The sequence below is a fragment of the Scyliorhinus canicula genome, chromosome 6 (assembly GCF_902713615.1).
Source record: "Scyliorhinus canicula chromosome 6, sScyCan1.1, whole genome shotgun sequence".
Taxonomy (NCBI): domain Eukaryota; kingdom Metazoa; phylum Chordata; class Chondrichthyes; order Carcharhiniformes; family Scyliorhinidae; genus Scyliorhinus; species Scyliorhinus canicula.
Window position 1 is genome coordinate 84,254,074 of NC_052151.1, and position 11,982 is coordinate 84,266,055.

At 46.8% G+C, this 11,982-nt stretch overlaps 1 protein-coding gene across 1 annotated transcript in view; it reads right to left on the minus strand.

Moving 5' to 3' along the window:
* The window catches only part of LOC119966814 (calcium and integrin-binding family member 4-like), a 49,682-nt gene extending 40,318 nt beyond the window's left edge, over positions 1 to 9,364 (minus strand). Inside the window, exon 1 of the mRNA XM_038798790.1 lies at positions 9,274 to 9,364. Coding sequence (XP_038654718.1) covers positions 9,274 to 9,354 — 81 coding nt within the window. The 5' untranslated portion in view covers positions 9,355 to 9,364. The remainder of the gene's footprint in view (positions 1 to 9,273) is intronic.
* Between the last annotated feature and the right edge of the window lie 2,618 nt (positions 9,365 to 11,982).

Consider the following 11,982-nt stretch of genomic DNA (forward strand, 5'->3'; position numbering starts at 1 on the left):
GCAGCTCCAGCTGCAGATATGGCTCCCCGCACTTCCAGTTCAGAGGCTGCAGCGGCAGTGCTCCATGGCGGACTCAGACCGCGGAGCTGGACCATGGACATAGTGCCCCCGATCAGCCACGAGCCCAACCTGGACTGCCCGCAAAATAAAGGCCACCCCTGCCCTCCGATCAGCCCGCCCTGAACCATGGCAACCGCGGACTGAGTCCGCAGCCACCTCGCGAGTTTCCCGAACGGCTGGGACCATGTTAGAAATACGTTGTCGGGACATCGGCCGGTTGGGGGCGGAGAATATCGGGGCGGGCCTCAAGCAATGGGCGCAGGTGGCGGATACGTGGTGCGGCATACTTCCCGGGTACACCGCTTTTCGTGGGCCAGAGAATCGAGGAACCAGCGCCGATTACAATTCCATGCATGGTAATGGATTCTCTGCCCCGATGTTGGACGCGATTTTGACTTTGGTGAGTAGAGAATCCAGCCCAGTGTCTCTGACTCTCGCTGTGCTGCTTCTTTTTGAAGTTTCCCGCTCTAATCAGCTGATCCCTCACCTGGTCCGTGCTCTCTCCAGTCTCTAGTTTTCTGTGATATCCCATGGAGGCTCTTACAAAAGTCCAGCAAGTGTTTCTTTAGTTAACCTTCGAGCAAGGCTGTCCTGTCATGTTGAGCAACAGGCCCAATGGAAGTTTGGAGCCTTCATTAAGACTGACATGCATTTTGTTGATATATTCACGCTATTCTCATTCCTTGGCCAGATTTACTGATACGTATGCCATATGTACATTGGTCTTAAGGCCTCACAAAACTGTAAGACATTAATGTTGCATGTGAAGTCAGACAGATCACTTGGAATCCCACAAAATGTACCTGCTAGATCAGCTAGGCGCGTTTTACAGGACTCAGTGTCTCCAGTGAATGTTGGTTTGTGAATGGATAATTTGGAGTAGAGGAGTTTGAACTCAGCCAATACCTCTTCCTCTTTGATTTGGGATGGAGGCACTCCAAAATTGAAACCATGTGCAAGAACAAATCCCTCGCTTTCTACAGAGTACATGGCCAGATAGATCTGTTCCGCATTTAGTGGTGTCATTAACTGTGTTGTCAAACCATTTCCACTTAATGTATGGTGTGGATGGATTTCAAATGGGTACCGTTCATGGTGTAGTCATCTATTAAAGCAATGTAGCAGCATAAACAGATTGAAACAAAAGCATGCCTAGCTTATCTAGCACACCCATATTGCAGGTTTCCAAACTGATTTGTATGTACTGGATGTTTTGTATATTAATACACAGGGTCCTGTTCTTTGCAGACATTAAGAACATAAACATACACAGTGTGCCTGTGTCAGCCAAACACAGTTATTCACTGGTTCATTCCTCAGGGCAATACCTTGACCAATCAAGAATCAAGCTTCCTTGTTTAACTTTCAAACCATGCCTGGTAGTTAACTGTTAGTCACCATCAGGATTGGATTGGATTGGATTTGTTTATTGTCATGTGTACCGAGGTACAGTGAAAAGTATTTTTCTGTGAGCAGCTCAACAGATCATTAAGTACATGGGAAGAAAAGGGAATAAAAGAACACACATAATAGTGCAACACAAGGTATACAATGTAACTACATAAGCACCGGCATCAGATGACGCATACAGAGTGTAGTGTTAATGAAGTCAGTCCATAGAGGGTCATTTAGGAGTCTGGTAACAGCGGGGAAGAAGCTGTTTTTGAATCTTTGTGCGTGTTCTCAGACTTCTGTATCTGCTGCCCGATGGAAGAAGTTGGAAGAGTGAGCAAGCCAGGTGGGAGGGGTATTTGATTATGCTGCCCGCTTTCCCCAGGCAGCGGGAGGTGTAAATGGAGTCAATGGATGGGAGGCAGGTTCGTGTGATGGACTGTGTGGTGTTCACGACTCTCTGAAGTTTCTTGCGGTCCTGGGCCGAACAGTTGCCATACCAGGCTGTGGTGCAGCCAGATGGGATGCTTTCTATGGTGCATCTGTAAAAGTTGGTCAGGGTTAACGTGGACATGCCGAATTTCCTTAGTTTCCTGAGGAAGCATAGTCGCTGTTGTGCTTTCTTGGTGGTAGCGTCGACATGGGTGGACCAGGACAGATTTTTGGAGATGTGCACTGATGCGACCATCAATTCACGTGAAACAGAGAGTAGATGTAAACTGTGGCTTTAATTGACTAGAACAGTGCCTGCCTACGACTGCTCTACTACTGAGAGCCGCCTACAGGGCTACTGCTCTTTATACCTCCCCTCAAGGGGAGGAGCCAGGGGCGGAGCCCATCAGGGCACCAACCTGATACATTCCATGTAATATCGTACAATGGTCCATAGGTGGAGCCCACATGGGCAACAGCGTGAGTCAGTAACATACATGGTGAATGGTTAATACAATACGTTCACCGCATGCACCCCCTAGGAATTTGAAACTGCTAACATCTCCACCTCGGCCCCGTTGATGCTGACAGGGGTGTGTACAGTACGTTGCTTCCTGAAGTCAATGACCAGCTCTTTAATTTTGCTGGCAGTGAGGGAGAGATTGTTGTCGCTGCACCACTCCACGGGGTTCTCTATCTCCCTCCTGTATTCTGACTCGTTGTTATTCAAGATCCGGCCCACTATAGTCGTATTGTCAGCAAACCTGTAGATGGAGCTGGAACCAAATTTTGCCACGCAGTCATGTGTGTCCAGGGAGTAGGGTAGGGTGCTAAGTACGCAGCCTTGCGGTTAGTGCATTCACCATTGCAACGCCTCTACCAATCAAAGTTTGCTTGTCAACCATTGTGGATTATCTTCTCAGGGTATAAATTTTTCGATTTCCCTTCTCTTGTATTCTTGCGAATTCCCTGATGAGTGCAAGATGCGAGAAGCTTAGACTGAAAAAGTTTTTTTTAAAGAAATACTCAAGTTCTGTGCTTGGGAAACATTTTATCATGCATTTAGAACAGAAAACACAATACCTGGGAACTCTAGTGTCATTACCTGGAAAGCTTTAAATGCCCATGGCCCTTTGAATTTGGAGAAAACAAACTGGTCTGCAGCTCTTACTTCAAGAAAAAGAACAGACACGTGCTCCTGGACTGCTTTGATTGACAACATCTGATGTAGGATAGAAAAGACAAAGCCATGTGTTTTGCAGTATCAATAGAGTATCAAAGAGGGTAAAAAGAGCATGAGAGGAGATGGGAAGATAAAAAAATCACGAGATAGAGCAAGTCCGAGAACCGAGCTGGGAGGATAAAACAGCACGACATAGAGTGAGAGCTAGAGCGGAGCCGGGAAAGAAAATTGGGAGATTGAAAGCAGCGCAAGTGGAGAGGCCATTGGGAGACTGAAAACAGAGCGAGTGGAGAGGCAGTCAGGAGACTGGAAACAGCGTGAGTGAAGAGGCAGTAGGAAATTGAAAACAGCGTGAGTGACGAGGCAGTAGGAAATTGCAAACAGCGTGGGTGAAGAGGCAGTCAGGAGACTGGAAACAGCGCGAGTGAAGAGGCAGTGGGAGATTGCAAACAGCGTGAGTGAAGAGGCAGTAGGAGACTAGAAACAGCGCGAGTGAAGAGGCAGTCAGGAGACTGGAAACAGCGTGAGTGAAGAGGCAGTCAGGAGACTGGAAACAGCGTGAGTGACGAGGCAGTCAGGAGACTGGAAACAGCGTGAGTGACGAGGCAGTAGGAGATTGCAAACAGCGTGAGTGAAGAGGCAGTCAGGAGACTGGAAACAGCGTGAGTGAAGAGGCAGTAGGAGATTGCAAACAGCGTGAGTGAAGAGGCAGTCAGGAGACTGGAAACAGCGTGAGTGACGAGGCAGTAGGAGATTGCAAACAGTGTGAGTGAAGAGGCAGTAGGAGATTGCAAACAGCGTGAGTGAAGAGGCAGTAGGAGATTGCAAACAGCGTGAGTGAAGAGGCAGTCAGGAGACTGGAAACAGCGTGAGTGAAGAGGCAGTCAGGAGACTGGAAACAGCGTGAGTGAAGAGGCAGTAGGAGATTGCAAACAGCGTGAGTGAAGAGGCAGTCAGGAGACTGGAAACAGCGTGAGTGAAGAGGCAGTCAGGAGACTGGAAACAGCGTGAGTGAAGAGGCAGTCAGGAGACTGGAAACAGCGTGAGTGACGAGGCAGTAGGAGATTGCAAACAGTGCGAGTGAAGAGGCAGTAGGAGATTGCAAACAGCGTGAGTGAAGAGGCAGTCAGGAGACTGGAAACAGCGTGAGTGAAGAGGCAGTAGGAGATTGCAAACAGCGTGAGTGAAGAGGCAGTAGGAGATTGCAAACAGCGTGAGTGAAGAGGCAGTCAGGAGACTGGAAACAGCGTGAGTGACGAGGCAGTAGGAGATTGCAAACAGTGCGAGTGAAGAGGCAGTCAGGAGACTGGAAACAGCGTGAGTGAAGAGGCAGTCAGGAGACCGGAAACAGTGCGAGTGAAGAGGCAGTAGGAGATTGCAAACAGCGTGAGTGAAGAGGCAGTCAGGAGACTGGAAACAGCGTGAGTGAAGAGGCAGTAGGAGATTGCAAACAGCGTGAGTGAAGAGGCAGTCAGGAGACTGGAAACAGCGTGAGTGACGAGGCAGTAGGAGATTGCAAACAGTGCGAGTGAAGAGGCAGTCAGGAGACTGGAAACAGCGTGAGTGAAGAGGCAGTAGGAGATTGCAAACAGCGTGAGTGACGAGGCAGTAGGAGACTGGAAACAGCGTGAGTGACGAGGCAGTAGGAGACTGGAAACAGCGTGAGTGAAGAGGCAGTCAGGAGACTGGAAACAGCGTGAGTGAAGAGGCAGTAGGAGATTGCAAACAGCGTGAGTGAAGAGGCAGTCAGGAGACTGGAAACAGCGTGAGTGACGAGGCAGTAGGAGATTGCAAACAGTGCGAGTGAAGAGGCAGTCAGGAGACTGGAAACAGCGTGAGTGAAGAGGCAGTAGGAGATTGCAAACAGCGTGAGTGAAGAGGCAATAGGAGATTGCAAACAGCGTGAGTGAAGAGGCAGTCAGGAGACTGGAAACAGCGTGAGTGACGAGGCAGTAGGAGATTGCAAACAGCGTGAGTGACGAGGCAGTCAGGAGACTGGAAACAGCGTGAGTGACGAGGCAGTCAGGAGACTGGAAACAGCGTGAGTGAAGAGGCAGTAGGAGATTGCAAACAGCGTGAGTGAAGAGGCAGTAGGAGACTGCAAACAGCGTGAGTGACGAGGCAGTAGGAGACTGGGAACAGCGTGAGTGAAGAGGCAGTAGGAGATTGCAAACAGCGTGAGTGACGAGGCAGTAGGAGACTGCAAACAGCGTGAGTGAAGAGGCAATAGGAGATTGCAAACAGCGTGAGTGAAGAGGCAATAGGAGATTGCAAACAGCGTGAGTGAAGAGGCAGTAGGAGATTGCAAACAGCGGTGTGAAGAAGCAGTAGGAGATTGCAAACAACGTGAGTGAAGAGGCAGTCAGGAGACTGGAAACAGCGTGAGTGAAGAGGCAGTAGGAGATTGCAAACAGCGTGAGTGAAGAGGCAGTCAGGAGACTGGAAACAGCGTGAGTGAAGAGGCAGTAGGAGATTGCAAACAGCGTGAGTGAAGAGGCAGTCAGGAGACTGGAAACAGCGTGAGTGAAGAGGCAGTAGGAGATTGCAAACAGCGTGAGTGAAGAGGCAGTGGGAGATTGCAAACAGGGTGAGTGAAGAGGCAGTGGAGATTGAAAGGCAAAAGCTGGTTATGTAGAAAGAACAAGGGGACCTACCATGGTTCTGGGAGGGAGGCGAAGGAGTGAGGACAGAGAGTAAGGTATGGGTCAAACCCAAGAAATTAGGTCGACTGGTGAAAAGGAGAACAGCTGACAGGGGCATGCAGCCATTGGCACAAAGGTATCATCAAATGTACACGGTTGCAGTGAGAATTGACACTATGCACATGAACATTGCAGGGTGTGGTCACCCTCCTGGTATTTTAAGGGTATAAGAGGAAGGACAAGGCGTCCAGACACAAGTGCAAGTCAAACTAAATGCAAAAAAAAGACAGCAGCTAACAGTGCGACCACAACTCTCAGGTTTCAGGTCCAGTGGCAATTAGGAGCAACATCCTTCACAGCAAGGACAGAGCTTTAGGCATGTGGAGGTCCAAGGAGATGGAGAAGTCGTAAGAAGACAATCCATACCCTCCAGTGAGCTCGGGATCTTGAAGATGGTGATATGCTAGACCAACATAACTCACTGTAGGAAGTGGAGGTGCAGGATGTGGAAGAGGAGAAGGAGAAGATAAAGAATACAAAGGGGCCCCGACTGCATAGGGAGGTAGCTGTAGCTAGCACAATACTCAAGGGTATTGAGTGGATACTATCAATATTGGGCACATCATCTTTGCTCTGCCATTCTAAAGAAGGCAATGGTGCGGTCTGGAGCTTATTTTAAGCTGCTTGTGAGAGTGCTTCCATTGAAGGCGTAGCCTAGAATAAATCCACTCTTACTGCCAATGAAGGATGCGCATCTGCCGGTGATTTCACTGTCTCCATTCAAGGAACTCTGTTCCCTTCACACTTCATCCCACTTTTCTTGTCCTGCCATTAACAAATAGAAGTTCAAAGGACTGGTGTCATGTGTCAATACCCCAGTTATCTAATTAATGCTCTGCCTGATGTGGTGGCTCCCCACTCAGCCACTTCTAGGTAGTGTCTCCCTTATGACCTGTGGAGGCAGCCTGTTTGCTTGTCTCTACTTGTGACTAAGTTACATATGGCAGTTATCCTTGTGGCGGTATTGGGGAAGCACTTGGAGAGGTTGTTCCACCAGTGTCCTCGCAGGGGCAATTGTCTACTCCTGCTCCAATTTTTACCTTCTTATGCTTCCACTGTAAAAGCGATCAACTTCATGGAGAGCCATACATGGCATGACATGGAGTGCATGCAAGAATTGTGCATTGACATTCACAGAAATCATGTCTCACTCTGTAGTACATGGATCAGTCAGTAGTGTTGGTGACAGAGAGATGCTTGGAGGGTTACCAGTTGCAGCCCAGCTGATGGGCCCCTCCATAGAACATAACAGCGCAGTACAGGCCCTTCGGCCCACGATGTTGCACCGTCCTGTGAAACCCTTCTAAAGTCCCTCTACACTATTTCCTTATCGTCCATATGCCTATCCAATGACCATTTGAATGTGTTTAGTGTTGGCGAGTCCACTACTGTTGCAGGCAGGGCATTCCACGCCCTGACTACTCTCTGAGTAAGAACCTACCTCTGACATCTGTCCTATATCTATCTCCCCTCAATTTAAAGCTATGTCCCCTCGTGCTGGACATCACCATCCGAGGAAAAAGGCTCTTGATGTCCACCCTACCTAATCCTCTGATCATCTTGTATGCCTCAATTAAGTCCCCTCTTAACGTTCTTCTCTCTAACGAAAACAGCCTCAAGTCCTTCAGCCTTTCCTCATATGGTCTTCCCTCCATACCAGGCAACATTCTTATAAATCTCCTCTGCACCCTTTCCAATGCTTCCACATCCTTCCTATAATGTGGCGACCAGAACTGCACACAATACTCCAAATGCGGCCGCACCAGAGTTTTGTACAACTGCAACATGACCTCATGGCTCCGAAACTCAATTCCTCTACCAATAAAAGCTAACACACCGTACGCCTTCTTAACAACCCTCTCAACCTGGGTGGCAACTTTCAGGGATCTATGGACATGGACACCGAGATCTCTCTGCTCGTCCACACTACCAAGAATCTTACCATTAGCCCAGTACTCTGCCTTTCTGTTATTCCTTCCAAAATGAATCACCTCACACTTTTCTGCATTAAACTCCATTTGCCACCTGTCAGCCCAGTTCTGCAGCTTATCTATGTCTCTCTGTAACTTGTAACATCCTTCTGCACTGTCCACAACTCCACCGACTTTAGTGTCATCTGCAAATTTACTCACCCATCCTTATACGTCCTCCTCCAAGTCATTTATAAAAATGACAAACAGCAACGGCCCCAAAACAGATCCTTGTGGCACACCACTAGTAACTGGACTCCAGTCAGAGCATTTCCCATCAACCACCACTCTTTGTCTTCTATCAGCTAGCCAATTTCTGATCCAAACTGCTAAATCACCCTGAATCCCATGCATCTGTATTTTCTGCAATAGCCTACCGTGGGGAACCTTATCAAACGCTTTACTGAAATCCATATACACCACATCAATTGCTTTACCCTCATCCACCTGTTTGGTCACCTTCTCGAAGAACTCAATGAGGTTTGTGAGGCACGACCTACCCTTCACAAAACCATGTTGACTATCTCTAATCAAATTATCCCTTTCCAGATGATTATACATCCGATCTCTTATAAACCTTTCCAAGACTTTTCCACAACAGAAGTAAGGCTCACTGGTCTATAGTTACCGGGGTTATCTCTACTCCCCTTCTTGTACAAGGGGACAACATTTGCTATCCTCCAGTCCTCTGGCACTATTCCTGTAGACAAAGATGACTTAAAGATCAAAGCCAAAGGCTCAGCAATCTCCTCCCTAGCTTCCCAGAGAATCCTAGGATAAATCCCATCCGGCCCAGGGGATTTATCTATTTTCACACTTTCCAGAATTGCCAACACCTCCTCCTTATGAACCTCAAGCCCTTCTAGTCTAGTAGCCTGTATCTCAGTGTTCTCCTCGATGGGCTGAGGCAGTCACTGAGGATGATGATAGTGCCACCCCTCACGTGGCATTATCACCATTACCTCCTAAGGCCTTTGTGACTAAGATCATCATGCAGCCAGATCCCATGGTGGAAGCTGCCCCTAGTTAGAACATAGGCTAACATGGGTACCTGGAGGTGAAAGTTCTTCCCCACACCAGGATTAGCTAATCAATCATCGTCAGAGCTCCTGAATATTACAAAAATGTCTGTTTCTGGTGTCAAACTACCGAGCCAATGTTAGTAGGTTGATTGTATTCTGCATCTTCACCAGCAGAAATGATATTATGGAGCCAATCAAATGCAAAAAAGGACCCTGCTTATCTTTTTCCTGAACATTAGTCGATAACTGGCATGCAGGGTTTGATCCCTGCCCAAATGGACAACAAATACTAGGACCTTCTTACAATCACAACTTAAGACACACAGATAAATTTAAAATATCAAAATTTATTGCCACCATGGTGGTAATTACAGCATCCTATATGTGACTTTACCTCCCTGTTACAGCAAGCTTCCACATTGCATACAAACCAATAGAAAGCCAACATGAATAATGTTAATAGGCATTACAATGTTGGACATTTCATAGTTAAAAAAATGTTCCATACACACCTTTATTGCTGGAATACTGCTGACCTGTGCTGATGTGATAACTTGTGTTTTGAAGTCAGTTACTTCACCAGCCAACTGCATAAACTTCTGGTGAACACTGAAACATAAAATACATTTTTATGATAATGAGAATATAATCTTTTTTTTTAAACTCTAAATTTTCTCAGATGAAATATTTCCTTTTATTAAAAAAGTAACAAGATTATTAAAACACTTTGAAACACCGGAGATGGTGAGAGACAGTGGGGGGAGGGAATTTTATTTTAACTGACTCGCACAGAGTGGGAGGCCACTTGTGGGTCAGAAACCTATTTGTTTCATCAGTGAACTATGGAACAGGCAGCACCTTTCCTCTGGGTTTCCCGAGCAATCAGAGAAGGCCAGAAAGATGAAGCACCAAATCCATAATGGAAAGATTTGTGGTTAAAGCCTGAGGCCCATAGGCATTTGTGCGAAAGAGCTGACCTTCGACCCTTTTTATTATTCATTCATGGGATATGGGCATCACTGACTAGACCAGCACTTATTGCTCATCCCTAATTGTCCTTGAGAAAGTGATGACGAGCTGGCTTCTGAAACCGCTGCAGTACATGTGGTGTAGGTTCGCCCAGTGCTGTTAGGGAGTTCCAGGATTATGATACAGAGACAGTGATGTATTTCCAAGTCAGTTGGTGAGTGGTTTGGAGAGAAAATTCTGATTGGTGATGTTCCCATGTGTCTACTACCCTTATACTTCTACATGGTATTGGTCATGGATTTGAAGGTGCTCTCTAGGAAGAGTTCCTGCAGTGCTTGTAGATGGTATACACTGTTCTATCAGTAGTGGAGTGAATGTTTGTAGATGGGGCGTCAGTTAAGTGGGCTGTTTTATCCTAGATGGTATCCAGTTTCTTGTGTTGTTGGAGCTGCACTCATCTCGGCAGCTGTGGAATATTCCTGACTGATGAGGGTGAACAGTGTTTGGAGTCAGGGGGCGAGTTACTCACCACAGGATTCATAGATTCTCACCTGCTTTTGTAGCCGCAGTATCCATAAGACAGATCTCGTTCTGTTTCTGGTCAATGGTAAGCCCCCAGGAGGTCAATGGTAAGCCCCCAGGAGGTTCATACTGGATGCTTCAGCAATGGTATTTGACATTGAATATCAAGGGGCAACGGTTAGATTCTCTCTTGTTGGAGATGGTCATTGCTGGACACTTGTGTGGCATGAACGTTACTTTCCACTTGTCAACCAAAGCCTGTATATTGTCCAGGCCTCACTGATTTTGGACACAGACTATTCAGTCACCAGCATCACAGATGTCAGTCTTTAGCCAATTCAATGAATTCCACATGATATGAAGAAGTGGCTGAAAGCACTGGAAACTTCAAAGATTATCCTGACATTATTCAGCAAATATATCGAAGATCTGAGCTCCAGAGCTTTTTGTGTCCCAGGCCAAGATGTTTCAGTACAGCTGATTGGCATCTATCCAGCAATGTGGAAAAATGCCTTGATATGTCCTGTGCGCCACACAAGGTTCATGCCACACAAGTGTCCAGCAATGACCATCTCCAACAAGAGAGAATCTAACCGTTGCCCCTTGATATTCAATGTCAAATACCATTGCTGAAGCATCCAGTATGAACCTCCTGGGTGCGCAAATAATATAATAAATCCAACCAGGACAATTACCACCCCATTGGTCCACTCTAGTTCTGCACTCCTCTACCTTTGGGAAAAGATGTTGACTATCTGCCTTATCTATGCTCCTCATTATTTTTTAGACCTCTATAAGATCACCCCTAAGTCTCCTACGCTCCAGGGAGAAAAGTCCCAGCCTAACCAGCCTCTCCTTATAAATCAGACCATGAAGTCCTGGTAGCATCCTCGTAAATATCTCCTGCACACTTTCTAGTTTAACAATATACTTCCTATACTAGGGTAACCAGAACTGAACATAGTATTCCATGTGTGGTCTCACCAATGTCTTGTACAACTTCAACAAGACGTCCCAACTCATGTATTCAAAATTTTGACCAATAAAACCCAATGCCTTCTTCACCACTCTGTCTACCTGCGACTCCACCTTCAAGGGGTTATGACCCTGTACCCCTAGATCTCTACGTTCTGCAACTCTCCCCAACTCCCTACCATTAACTGAGGAGGACCTGCCCTGATTTTATCAACCAAAATGTTATCCAAATTAAACTCCATCTGCCATTCATCGGCCCTCTGACCCAATTGGTCAAGATCCTGTTGCAATCTTATATAAACTTCTTCACTATCCACTCTGCCACCAATCTTGGTGTCATCTGCAAACTTACTAACCATGCCTCCTACATTCTCATCCAAATCATTTATGTAAGTAACAAATAACAGTGGACCTAGCACCAATCCTTGAGGCACTTCGCTGGTCACAGGGCTCCAGTTTGAAAAACAACCCTCCACAACCACCCTTTGGCTTCGGTCGCCAAGCCAATTTTGTGCCCAATTGGCTACCTCACCCTGGATTCCGTAACATTTAACCTTTTGCAACAACCTACCATGCGGTACCTTGTCAAAGACCTTGCTAAAGTTCATGTAGACAACGTCGACCTCACTGCCCTCATCTACCTTATTGGTTACCCCTTCAAAAAACTCAATCAAATTCATGAGACATGGCTTTCTCCTCACAAAGCAATGCTGACGGAGTTCCAGTGGCGGCTATAAAGGAGTAAGTCGCACATT